General features: G+C 44.9%; 1 protein-coding gene across 1 annotated transcript in view; it reads left to right on the top strand.

Moving 5' to 3' along the window:
* The window catches only part of MRPS10 (mitochondrial ribosomal protein S10), an 87,592-nt gene extending 84,422 nt beyond the window's left edge, over positions 1-3,170 (top strand). The window contains exons 6-7 of the mRNA XM_086927825.1: positions 2,759-2,848; positions 2,932-3,170. Coding sequence (XP_086783951.1) covers positions 2,759-2,848; positions 2,932-3,018 — 177 coding nt within the window. The 3' untranslated portion in view covers positions 3,019-3,170. The remainder of the gene's footprint in view (positions 1-2,758; positions 2,849-2,931) is intronic.
* Positions 3,171-14,162: the final 10,992 nt, after the last annotated feature.

Raw genomic sequence — 14,162 nt, 5'->3', positions numbered from 1 at the left:
TCTTCAAGATGGCTGAAAGTTATGCTTCACCTAGCCTCCCCCACTTTAGGGGTGGGGTTGTCAGAGGTGGGCACACCACCTATTCCTTTGAATGTTTAATGCTGGTTTTACCGCCTAAAGTGGAGGCTACCATCTGCTGCTAGCAGCAGAGGCTTGTGGTCGCATTACAATGGCGGCAGGCCTTTGAAGCTCCCCTCTTCGAGCACTGGCCCATCCTGGGGGAGTGGCATTAAACCTCCACACAGGATGTGCATTGTTTCTGCTCCCAGAAGAGGGCCTCTTTTCCTCCTTTCTTCACCAGGCAGGCCTGAGCTTGCCAAAATGGATCCCAGAGACCTCCATATAATGTACCACTGTAGGCATACTTGCACTCGGTGTACATTCACAACACATTTAGTCTCCAGTACTGTTGCCTCCATGCTGTGTGCCACTACAAACACACATGCATTTAGCATACACATACAGTACTGAGCAGTGTGCGCAGGCTGAAACTATTCTGTATTGTACCAAGGTGTGCTATTTGCACACACACTCACTGCCAGCACATACACTCTCACCATGTGTGCTGCATAACAATTCCACTGTTATGTATTGTACTACATTTGAGCACAAATACACCCAGCACATGCTTTCATTGTGCATGCAGTGCACACCACATCTTTCAAGTCCTCTATTCCTCACTAGAATACATGCACATACACTAATCCCCCATGTACTACACAGTACTCTTTTGTCCCTGTACTGTACACTTCCCAGGCTCACATTCATCCAGCGATGAGTTACCACCCCTGCGCTGAGTAGCACCCCATAGCTACCAGATGCAGGCCAAGGTTGAGTTAAGCTCATGGCAACATAAGTTTTTAAAAAGGTGAGTGATCCTGCCTCACTCCAGTGACACAGGGTAAAAAAGGACCTGTTCACTACTAGTGATCACTCCAAATTATGCTGCCACTACCACCCTTGTGCTGCTTAACTCCTGATAAAGGTGGCGGTAGCCTTCTGCCACTTTGGGGGTAGTGCTTTGGGGGCCCTTCCCAGTCCAACAAGAACATAATTCATGAAAAGGCCTATATCAGTCCCATCAACATCACAGCAACACAAAAAAGAACCTAAATATTATTGCAGCCTGGATCAATATAATCCGCATCAATGAAAAAAACTCCAATTAAATTAACAAAATTATAATTTCATGGAATTTCTATCCAATCTGCCGAGCAGAATTAAAAAACTTATGAGACTGCTACGGAGCAAATAGAAAACTTGCCGCAATAGACTATCTCATAAGCACCCTTTACCAATCTTTCTTTTCTCTAATGTTACCATTTATATATGCTGCTACATTTTGTGAATTAAAAGCTTTATTTATTTTATTAAAGCACTCCAACACTTTTTGTCTAGCTTGCGCTGAATAAAACAGCAAGCAAAGGAATTGTTTTAGTTCAAATACTTGCCATAGGAGTTTAACAATCCCTATTTTCCTGTTTGTATTTAGGTTTGGTGACACGCGGTCATGTTGATTATCTAGAGGGGGTATTATAAATGTAACTGGTTCTCTGCTTCTTTGAAATGGATATCTTCAGAATACTACTAATGAGTTGGCTCTTTCCTACATAATCACCATACTCCAACACAAATGTACAGCATATCCCTGTGTATATACACATTTAATTTGATTATATGTATGTATCTGGATATGTGTATTTCTTGATATAAATATGTAGAATATCTACTTATGTAGCTATATATTTCTTACTTTACTCCTGTAAAATAAAAAATAGGACTCTCTCTCCAATGCACTACCCTATATTCCACCCTATACCACTCACAATATATCCTCTACCTCCACTCTCCGACTCATCCCAAACCTCATCTACTACTATGATCTCCAAAATAACCCTTTCTAGACTCTTCCCTCCTCGGATCACCTTATAACACATTTTAATCCTATGATCTCCCAAACAACCATTCTAAATTCTTCCCTCGCCTATCCCTCCTTTGAGTCAACCCAATACTAATTTTAGTAGTATGATCTCCCTAATCTATTACCAGAGATTCTTCTCTCCTCCATCTCTCCTTATACTCAGCCCAAACCTCATCTTACAACTATGATCTCCCAACAAACAATTACTAGACTCTTCCCCCTTCTATCTCCCCATTATCCTTTTCAATCCAACAGACTCACATGTCCACCGCTCAAATTTCACTATACTAATCCACCACTAATCCTTTTTGGATTCTGAAGTAGTGTGCTACTCGCCGAACAGCGATTCGATGCCTCGTCAGGGAGTAGTAAGCTCTATATAAATACAATTGCAATACAATAAATTGCTACCCTTCCCCATTTGTGTTTATGGACAGGTCGCTTGTTCCGATATTGCGGATTTTTAATGTTTAACGGCCTTGACTAGCAATTACTTAGTTTGTCGTACGGTGGGTCAGATTCCCACAAGGTCGTAAAGGCAGACTGGCGGCACTACACGTAGTAGAGCCACCATTGTAGCCTGAGCCTCTCTCATTTCTGCCAGTCATGTGTTCAGTAAACCCATACATGTTGGTGGCCGTTGTCCTGAAACGAACCTTTCCTTTGTGTTCTGAATGAACGGCAGTTTTTGCTTTTTGAAAGTTAACTGCGTGCACGTTTCATTGCCCTGGTTGCCATCTGATTTGGTGGGCGCTCTCCTGTAATGAGGATTAGCTCATTAAAGAACGTGTTTCACTATGGCACTAGTTTTCTGATATATTTTGTTACTTGTTTTAGCTGAAGCATTTAACCGGAAGCACAGCAGACGTGTACTTAGAATACATTCAAAGAAACGTTCCTGAAGGCGTTGCGTTGGAAATAAAGAAGGTACTCCTAATGTTAAGCATATTTGGAAAATGGTTTTGTTTCTCTGGAAACTATGTTGTCTTAATTCCTGTGTTTTATTTTAGACCACTTTAGAAAAGCTGCCGGAACACCTCAAGAAGCCAGTGTGGGACTCTGTCCCCCCCACAGAAGAAAGTGCCACTACCTGTTGAATGTCCCCCAGGGTGGCTGACCCTATGAGGAATGTGTATTTAAAACGGCCAGTCGGGGAATAAAATGCACCAAGGAGAAATGCGGCCAGACTTTTCACGGTTTCGTAACGGCAAAATATACATACTGTAAATAAAAACAAGTATTGACAAAAGTAACGCGTTTTATTTCTTTAGTACACGTGTGCACATCATAAACGGATAACATCCATACACTCATTGATATAAAAGACATACATGCAGTATGCTAACTGAGAAACATGCCTGCGCACAACCGTACACTTAGACCAACAAACGCGCACCTATAGACACAGACTTAGAGGAACCTCTATAGCACAGACCACCTGACATGCAGTCACTCCTAAATACATTGTTGGTTGCTTGAGTAGTGCTTTATGATGATCTAATTCCATCCCAACGCGCTAGATGTGACAGAAGACTGGAAAAGAGGGAATTGATTGGGGGTGTTGAGGGGGGAGCTGAGAAGCCTTTGGAACGGAGTGGTCCCTGTAGCAGAGTATTAGTGAGTAGCTGGCCTTGGCAGTCTTGTTGGCAGCAGGGTAGGTCTGAGTTTGAGCAATCGGGGCTTGAGCGAGTGTTAGGAATGATACTGCTGGAGTGATGTCCGGGCAATACAGGTACCTATGTCCACAACCAGTACATATAGAAAAACATACACACACACACACTCACACTCACACACACACTGCAGGAAGACCACATAAAATCCAGCATCAAAGAACATGCAGACAAATGGACAAAAGGATGGATAAATAAATGCACAGCTATAGATTTCATCCATCTCTCAGTCCTTTGCTTGCTATATCAAATTAAAGATAGCAAGAGAATGGTGTTATGACTCAATCCGTGGAAAAATCACTCCCACTAAGCAATGGAACACTTCTGCATCCATGGACATTTAATCATTGCCCACTGTAAAGTGACCACTTGTCTGTTACAGCGTGGCCTTTTCTGCATACACATTATATTTTGACCTCTTTGCTTTAATCATACATATGCTGCATTGATGTTAGTTGATTTTTATCAATTTAATATTAAAATATCACATGCTAGGGCTTGCCAGAGCAATCCATCGACATCAAACACCGTGTATTTGGATTTTTATGTATTTTCTAGCTCCTTTTTTGACGCGTGGCACATACAATTTTGCATCAAGGATAGCAATCTTACACATTTTTTAGTCTTTAGTTTGCCTAACTGTCCACATATGTTTATTATACTTGATGACAATGCTTCTTTATTATAAAGCCCTGTATTTTCAGTGGGAGCAGGTTGTAACAGAGATCTCTGCTTTGAATATTAGATTGTTGCCATTGCTCTGATCCTGAGCCACACCACCATGAGACCACTTCCCACTGTATGCTGCGCTTAATACATACTGACTAACATAACTGCGAGGATTTGATATGAATCATAAAGCTAGCACAACAAACGACTGGCTCAAACTGCTCTCTGTACAAACGGCCCTTCATTTCCACAAGTGCCAGCGGGTCACTAATGTGAAAAACTAATTTTGCCTCAGTCACATGGTAATATAATTTCAATTTCTGAGCCTTCATACTCCATTCCATCTTGCCCGCTCGATACATTTCAGATTATATCTATAACTATTCCCCTAGTCCCTCAATGCATCATAATAGCGATACATTTAAAAAATATATATTTTAATTAGCATTTTCATAATATATGCAATGTCGCATCAACAAGAACCAGCGTAGCAGTAAAAAAAAACAGTAACTGCTCAGTGTTGACTTATAATTTGCGTTATTTTACAATGCCGTTTCAGAGTCCCTACCCCTCCTCTATAAGGTACATCATAGGTTTCATCTTTTCCCTAAATATGCAATAATTTAAATGTATGCAACAGCAATGGTGAGTCCTCACACTCTTTTATCATTGAAGTGAATATCCACAAAAAATCTAGTATTGAAACTAGAGGCAATAATACATTTACCCTGTAAAGTTTTTCTAGGACTGTGAGAGGCTGCCAATAATATCTGCCAAACTTTTCGACCCCATCACCCAATTATTTTTTGTAAAACTATAATTTAAAGAGGCACTGGATACAAGGAAGGAATCCTTGTGTGCCTGTCAGGGCGTTCCTGGTAATACATATATTGTGGTGTATTGTATTGCAACATTTGTATAGCGCTTATAACTCCTTGTGTGCTGCTAAAGCACTTGTCTAAAAGAGTAGCACTTTACAAAGTGTATAGTATGTGATTAGAAATGGATTGACTTTGTTTTAATCCTTTGTGTGAAGTGATTCCATGTTTTGCGTGTTGACCACGAAATGTGGTTATCCTCCTAAGGGATGCAGTATTTAGCAGTGTGATGGATGAAAAGGTGTGAGAAAAAGGCGTACAGTTTATGGCTTTCAGTAAGCTGGCAGCTTTGAACCGCTCTGCAGGTCTAGTTATCATGTTTCTTATTATCATTCCACTTAGATGGTTACTGCACTGCGTTTTTGGGAGATCGCTTGTTTATGGTCTTGAGAAGGCATAAGTCAGAGGGAGAAATGTTGGAGAGATCTGTTGGGATGGACTTTAATATCATCCATTGTCTTATTGTCATTGTGAAATGTCGAAAAGCAATCCTAGTATGTAGCTTGATGGGATCTGCAGTAGGGAACTAAATTGAAATTTTCTGTTAGCCAACGGCATGAGGCAGATCTCTTCAGTTATTCCATGCCTTTTATGTTGGTAATGGGTAGTTTATTGCTGTAGACTGGTATAGTGCTTGGTGATGGACATATTGTATTATGTTTTGCTCTGCCTTGTTCTGCTCTATAACTGATGTAAAGCGCTCCGATACCCTCTGGTCAGTTCAGTACTATATAAAACTACTCAAACAAATAAAACAAACATAAACTGTAGTAGTTTTGTCTTATGGGAGTGTAAGAGTGACCGGCAGTGTACAGGAATTATTATGCAGCCAGTATGAACAACAGTCGACTGCCAGGTTGCTGAGTTATGGCGTTAGTGCTGCTAAAGAGAGTTATGTATTGTATTGCATTTACAATACAAAATGTATTCAGTGCGCAGCTACTTTGAACGGAGGTGACCCGGTACTCAAGTGAGGGTAGGGGCTGGGCGGGACAACCTAGAGTACAGACCTTAAGTCTGTGTCATCGCTCACAATTGAAACGTATAGGTCTTCAACTGCTTCAGAAGCATCAGAAGATTTGGATGTAATCGAATAGAAGCTCACCTCCTCACTCAGCAACTCTACCCCAACCATCGCGGAATACGACAACCCCAACACCTCAGGCCAAACCCTACACAGATGGATCTCCGACAGCGCCAACTCCATAGCCCCCCTCAGCAAAAACACCCACGCCAAGAAAGCCAGATGGTTTACCACCGAACTTCGAGAGTCCAGACGCACTTGCCGCCGCCTCGGAAAGGCCTGGAGGAACACCAGATCCACAGAAGCCCACACCAGATTTAGAGCCCCCACCAACTCATCATAAAAACGAGAAAAAAAGCGATTCAAGAAAGAATCTCCATGCACGCACACAACAGCTCTTCAATATCATCAAGGAGTTTGCCCAACCCACGAGCGAGTCGACGAACATCCCTCCCTCACAAGACCTCTGTGTCAAACTCTGTACCTTTTTCCACCACAAAAACAAGAGCCTCTTTGACAACTTTGACGAAGACAGCCAACACACTGAACCCTCACCAACCACTCCTGGCACCTTGAAGCCACGATTGACAACTGGACAGCCCTCACCACCGAAGACAAACTGAAGACAATGAAGTCAATCCACTCCAGGGCCCCCACGGACCCCCACCACATCTTCAACAGAGCTGCTGACACCATCGCACCCATGGTCCGCCACACCATCGACCGCTCCCTGGCGACTGCCCTTTTCCCTGATTACTGGAAACACGCCAAGGTCAATCGCCTCCTGGCGAAACCCTTGGCGGACCCCACCGACCTTTAAAAACTACAGACCCATCTCCCTGCTCCTGTTGCCAGCGAAAGGAATCGAGAAAGCTGTCAACATGAACTCGCCACATTCATCGAAGAGCACAACATCCTGGACTCCTACCAATCTGGCTTCAGAAAAAAACACAGTATGGAAACCGCCATCCTCGCCACAACAGATGACATCTGCACCCTACTGGACAAAGGAGAAACAACCTCTCAGCAGCCTACAACAGAGTCTCTCATCACACCTTAATACGCAGACTTCACGAGGCAGCAATTCAGGACAAGGCCCTTGACTGGATCCGCTCCTTCCTCTGTGTCAGAATTCAGTGGATCAGACTCCCCAGGGGGTCACCCCTCGGCTCTTCAACGTCTACATGGCGCCGCTCGCCCCCATCGTCAGAACGTACGGACTCTACATTGTGCCATACGCAGATGACACCCAACTCATCCTCTCCCTATCCACTGAACCCAACACCGCCAGACACAACTTTCGAGAAGGCATGGAAGCCGCCGTCGCCAAATCGATGAAAAATAGCTGCCTACAACTAAACACCAACAAAACAGAAGTGCTCATCATGGGCCTGAACCCCGATGCCTGGAACGATACCTGGTGGCCCCGTGCCCTCTGAAACCCGCCCACCCCCACGAACCACGCACGCAACCTGGGAATCATCCTGGACTCTGAGCTCAAAATAGACCTCCAGGTCAACTCGGTCTCCTCCTCCTGCTTACACATCCTCCACCTCCTATGTAAATCCTTCAAATGGATCCCCCTCGAACACAGAAAGACCGTTACTCACGCCCTGGTCACCAGCAGACTCGACTACGGTAACACACTCTAATCCGGAATAAACAAAAACCTCACCGACAAGCTCCAGAACGCAGCCGCAAGACTGGTCCTCAACCTGCCAAGACACTGCCACATTTCCCAGCACCTGCGCACACTCAACTGGCTCCCCATCGAGGCTAGAGTTATCATCAAGATTCTTACCCACGCACCCAAGGCCATCCACGACACCGGTGCAGCAAACCTGAACAGCTGACTCAAATGCCACACACCCCAAAGGACCCTACTATCAGCCCAGCTCTCCTACGCCAAGATCCCCCTCAACAGAAAGACCAGATCGGGAGGCCGCTTCTTGGTGGCCAGAGCCTGAAACGCCCTTCCGCTACACCGCAGACATATGACATCGCCACCCATCTTCGAAGAAGCCTCAAAGCCTGTCTCTTCGACAGACCTCCCTCCTTGATGGACAGGAACCCGCACCGGTTAGAGAAGAGAAGTCAAGTCATGTGTGAAGTGTCACACAGGGTAGCTTAGGACGTGCAGAGAGTCACAGTTTAAGAGAGGGGCACCTCTCAGGGTCACTCACCTAGTCACTGCTCTCCTCCTCCTTGGAGGTGCCCCTGGGCTCCAGTTTGGGGCTCACACTGTTGGTGGTGCTGTGAGGATTGTGACTTAGTCACCAGCCTAGACAGCTGCTGGCACACAAGCACATATCACACTACATATGCTGTCCCCTAGCATGTCTGTTGCATGCACACAGGCATGACAGCAGAGCGCACAGTAAAGGTGCAGCTCCAACTGCAGTACCAGATGCTCGCTGATTGCATCGAGACCTAGTCACACTAATGCATTATTGAAGCATGAGTGTATCAGGCCTATGTCCTAGATAGTGGCGTAGCTTAGGGGAGCCGGTGCCATACCTGTGAATGTCCTACCACACTCCTACAGCCCCACGTCCAACTTGTGCCCCATCATTTCACGTACTCTTGCCTTGTTTAGTGTGTTTGTTTCTGTAGCTTTTTCATGCAACATAGTTCTCATGTATAATGTGTAGTGTTAAAAGGGTCGCTCCTACGAAGCTGTAGGAGTTCAGGTTTTGGGTGGGCTGCGATTGAGAGCTGTGAAGTTCAAGCCAAATACAGTATGAATTTTTAGCAGTGTCTCTCAGTGGGTCATAAAGGGTTCGGAATACATGCTCATCCAATTCTTGGCCTCTGAAGAGAACGCAGTGCAGTGGTAAGTTGTACCGATTGTAAATTTGATTATATGTGAAAGTATGTGACTGAGGTAGTCAGCTGTCAAAATATTGACAGGCCAAACGTTAAATGTGAGTGGGTGGGCAGCTGACGTCCAACACGGAAATCACACCCATGTAGTGGAGTCGCCTGGGGAGAGACATACCTAGGGTTTATCGTAGCATCCCACAGAGGGAAAATGCATACAAAATTATGACTCAATGGTATTACATGCCTGCTCGATTGCACAAAATGTTCCCTGTCACTTCCCCCTTGTGTTGGAGGTGTTTGAATGCATCTGGCGACTTTATTCACATTTGGTGGAATTGCCCGCTCCTGACTCTGCTCTGGAAGGAAGTCCTTAGTCACATTAAAGAGGTACTGGGTTTACACCTGCCTGAATCCACAACCACGATCCTCTTGGGACTCAAACCTGACAACTTAAAAGCGCTCACTCGCAGCGACTGGACTATAGCGCTGCACATGCTTGGGGCAGCTAAACCGCTTATAGCGCTATACTGGAAAAAGGCAGAGGCGCCCCCCCCTTGCTGCTTGGTTTGTGCGCCTGTGGCATGTAATAACTATGGAACTTTTCACAGCGCAACTGCAATTGCGTGACACCAACTTCAAAGATGTATTGCAGCCCCTAGTTTGCTACCTCTGTAAAGTAGAGCATGTGCGACATTTACCCTCCAAGCTTAGAGCACTGCGACTCTTTGAGGATTCCATACTCCTGTCCGATCCCAATAGACTCCTCGCATAAGTAGAGCAGTCATGTCCACCTGCCCTTTCCACAAGCATAAAGGCCTCCACACCCTACGCCTAACACTGCCGCACACCACCTACTGTCCGTCTACCAAATCATCTATGTAGCCGTATATCTCTTCTTTCTTTCCTTTCCCGGCCATCTACTGCTATCCACTTTATATGGGCCTCTAGCCCCTGATTGTATTGTCATTGGGTTTAAAAAGGTCCTGAAATGTCCCACAGCACGGCTCTATTGCTACACGTACTAGATCACACTGCCGGCCCACTAAGGGTTGTAGGCGACATGCTGTGTTCCAATTAGCCTCTCACTGTTTGCTTCCCCGCTGGGAAGCGCTTGAATGAGACGCGGCCGGCCCTGAATGGGTTGTGGGCTTAACGCTGTGTATGTATGGACCTATGTTCTGGTATTTCGAAAATCAAACAGATATCAAACAAAGGTGAGTGGGTGGATTGTATGTGGGATTAATGAAGAGAAGGAGATGCAAGGAAGAATGTGCAGGTCAGAGCGAAAAGGAGTGCTGAAGAGGAAAGAGATGTGGGTGAGATATGCAGATTGAGTGTTTCAGAAAGATATGAGGAGAAAAACAGCATAAATGTTTGATAAAAAACGGAAGAGAGTTATGTGAAGACAAAAACGGGAGTGATTGAGAAACTCCGAAAACCTTACACCTTCCACAGACCATAGTAATGTTCAGCTCACAGTCTGATTAAAATGTTTAAATAACTATATATATGTGTGTGCATATATATGTGTATATATTTATGGAAAATCCAAGAAGTACACAAAACAGCAGACCCAGGTCAAGCACAATGGTTCCAGAAGTTCTCAATATTCAGTGGTGCGACTGCTTCCAACACCCGCTGTTTTAAGGATGTAAATAAACAAAGTACAAAAAACCAAAACGGAAGGTGCACTCAAATCAAAGTCCATAGAGCAAAAGATGTTTAGATGAATATTTCTTCTTTATTCAATTCAAAAGAGTGTTTTCATTGAGCACAGGCACAGCCAACACGTTTCGTTCCCTACGTGCCGTGGGAACTTCGTCAGGGCATAAATAGAAATTGCGACAACTAAGGTGGCAGGAATATCAAATAGCGACGTTGTAGATTCCATGGAATGTAAATCCGTCGTAAAATATCATGTAAGCCCGCATATCGAGCAGAGATAATCAAAGAGCCGACTCAGAAAGAAGGAGTAATATCAAAAAGACTGCATACCCCAAGGTAAAGAGCCAAAATGTATGTGCAATCGATAACAGAAGTAGAAGAAGTTATTGTTCGTGGACCACCATATCTGGTAGAACATAGGGTTAAGTTGGGCGTAATAAATATCACCACAGTATATCAAGAATTAAACATCAGGCATCAAGGGTCCAAATGCGACCAGTTCCATGCATGAAGCAAAAGTACAGCACCTGTATTAGATCGCCAAGTAAAAAAGTGATGACGAGTCGGAACAGCATATATATATATATATATATATATATATATATATATATATATATATATATATATATATATATATATATGTGTGTGTGTGTATTTTTTTAATCCCCAGCTGCGCAATGGGAGGAGTTGATCCGTAACCAATTAAAACTTAGTACAGTAATTGTTGTTCTGAAATAAACTGATGCTTACCTCAAGATTGTACCTATCGCCTCATTTTCCAACTAGCCGCAGCTGGTAAGATCGTTCAGGGTTAGATTGTGAAACATCCTTTGCAGACTCAGAGGCCCTGGACACCTTGCAAGCATACTTTCGTACAGGCCACAGTACTAAGTTGTTTCTGTTTCTTCTGCCCTGGATGACATGAGGGTGGAGTGTGACTCTGGCAGAATCAGTGGCATGATTCTGTAAAATCTTTCAGCAGTATTCTGATGGCTGCTTTTAAGCGCATATTCCTCACCTTAGAATATCCCCCAGGCGCCAGACTTTTGAAGCAGTGCTGGCACATGCAGACAGGTGGTGCCGTGCAGCTTAGTGCTGACTCCATACTGGCCCGAAAGTAACATACTGGCCCGAAAGTAATACAGTAGAGCTGCAGGTAAGGGCCTCCCCTGTGCACAAATGTCACTTATTTTCTTTCTGCACTTTCTGAGGCGGATCCTGAGCTCTGTTCCCCACTTTAATGGTCTTCTGACGATTCCCAAATTTTTCCATAGTGTGCTAGGGATTGATATCCCTTTCAGAAATTGAAAGATGCAAGCCAATGTCGCGATTGCAGGTAGCAGATTTCATCCACAGACCTCCAGGTGTGCCTTTGGAGCCTGACCTAACGTTTGTCGTGTGATAAATGTGCCCTAATACATCTAAAGGCGATTTGACATCGGGAGTCGAATTTGTAAGTTGCCAAACGCAAGAAGAAGTCGCAGTCCACATGAAGCTCCAAACCGCGGGCCCTGTGCTGGGGCAGTTTCCCTGACCGCTCCACTTCCCACTTAAAATCTTCAGGTTAGTTAAATTCCAAGTGGAAGAATAATAAAGCGAAGCTGGACATTACACCATCCTGATAATCTGACTCTAAATAGAAGGTGCAAGGGGGACAACATGTAAGTTTCATTCCAGTTCCTCAGTTGGTCCAGAGTGCCAAAAGTTCCCTGGGCTATCATGGTTGCCGCAGCAGCACAAGTCAATTTTCTCTGAACTTTGGGCTCACCTACAGGCCCCACAGAACCTCAGTAACCTCCTGTCTGACTCCTTGGGACCTGTTACCTGTTACTGGATCCGAAACCGACTTCCATCCCAGCCCCGAGATCCACACTGGCCTCTGACTGCCCATCACTAGTGCCTACACCCCCAGCGCTGGTGGATAATGTGGTGCCAATGTCAGATCTAGAACTGGCGTTGGCTTGGGCTCAACCTATGTGGCACTACGAAATCACAGAAGTGCACTCAGTTGTCATACAAACTGCCTCTAACACATTGCCTCTTCCATGTTGCAACTATCAGTAGATGCTCCATTTTTAATTTGGTTCTGGCTCTGATCCTGTGCCAGAGCAGGGTGCACATCAGGATATCTGGTTACTGGGATGGCTTGCTGCCCCCCTCATTATACCGACTATGCCTTGTCTGATGATTTACAAAATTCCAGTGGAGTTGATACCTCCTGTGAGACAGCGGTTGACTCGTCACTTGGGCCACCACAGAATGAAAGAGTCTTATTTGCGGTGATGGTTCGGAGGGCGTCTGAAGTACTAGAATGAATGCTGCCCTCCGTTGAGATTAAAACTAATGTTCTAACAAATATTGCAGCCTGGGCAGGCAACATCTAAGCCCTTCTTCCCATCTAATGATACCGCCTCAGAGGTACTTTGATGACTACCTGGTCGAAATCTTATTAATTTCCAAACAATGTTTTCTTCTGCCAGCCTGGTGCTGAAGTCTGTAAATACAGTTGGTCTATTGGGACGGTATGCACAAGCTGTTTTGGACATGGGCAGCAAGAACTTGCTAGCAGTCGAGGAGAACTTTACGGCCTCTCTGGCTTCAGTCACCCCCGCACACCGACCAGTAGTTACAAAAATCAAAATGATGGCAGTGATCTCTGTCCATCTAGGCGAGTCCGGAGTTCCTGAATTCCCATACCTTGACAACTGGTCGCTGGAGTTGGACTCGCCTCAATTAGCCGTGGGCCATCTCTATACTACAGCGGCACTCCGAACATCATTGGAGTTTACCATAAACGAGCCCACCTGATTCCAGCACAGAGGCTTACATTAATTGGTGTGATTCTGAGCACAATGGAGCTAAAGTTTTTTCCTCCGCTATAAAGAGTCTGGGACATTCTGGCTATGATCTTCATGTTTCAGGTTCGATTCTGGTTCCAGGTGAGTGTGGTTCTGAGGATTCTTGGTCTCTTAGTCTCATACATCATCCTTGTCAACTTGAAGTTCCAGTGAGCTCAGCGTCAAGGTCCCCTTCTTGACACTATCCAGTTCTAAGTGGAAATGGCCCAGGATCAGTGGTGGCGGCTAATTAATCACAATCTGTCCCACTCTTCCATCTCCATCCAAAGCTGGCAGTGGTGATGAAGTATTGCCACTGCGTTGAAGGAAGGGATCACCTCGGGAGGTGGAGATAAAATGCCTCTAGTCTCCCACTGAGAGCCAGTTCCACATCAACCTTTTGGAGCAACAGGTCATTAATCTGGCCCTGAAGGATTTACTACCATGCATCAGGGGAATACTGGTGCCGGTTCTCATGAATAACACCACTGTCTTGTGTTACTGCAATTAGTCAGAAAGTGTGAGCTCCTATGCAAGGAAGCTTTGCATCACTGGACATACCCAGAGTGCCAGGACATCCTCAAGGTCACCAACCACCTGGCACTGTCCCTGAATGCCAGAGATGATAAACTGAGTAGGCATATGGCAGACCACAAGTTGTGTCTACATTGT

Source organism: Lissotriton vulgaris, chromosome 6, assembly GCF_964263255.1.
Source record: "Lissotriton vulgaris chromosome 6, aLisVul1.2, whole genome shotgun sequence".
NCBI lineage: Eukaryota > Metazoa > Chordata > Amphibia > Caudata > Salamandridae > Lissotriton > Lissotriton vulgaris.
The sequence above is the reverse complement of the archived record's forward strand: the minus strand, read 5'-3'. Positions and strand labels throughout refer to the sequence as shown.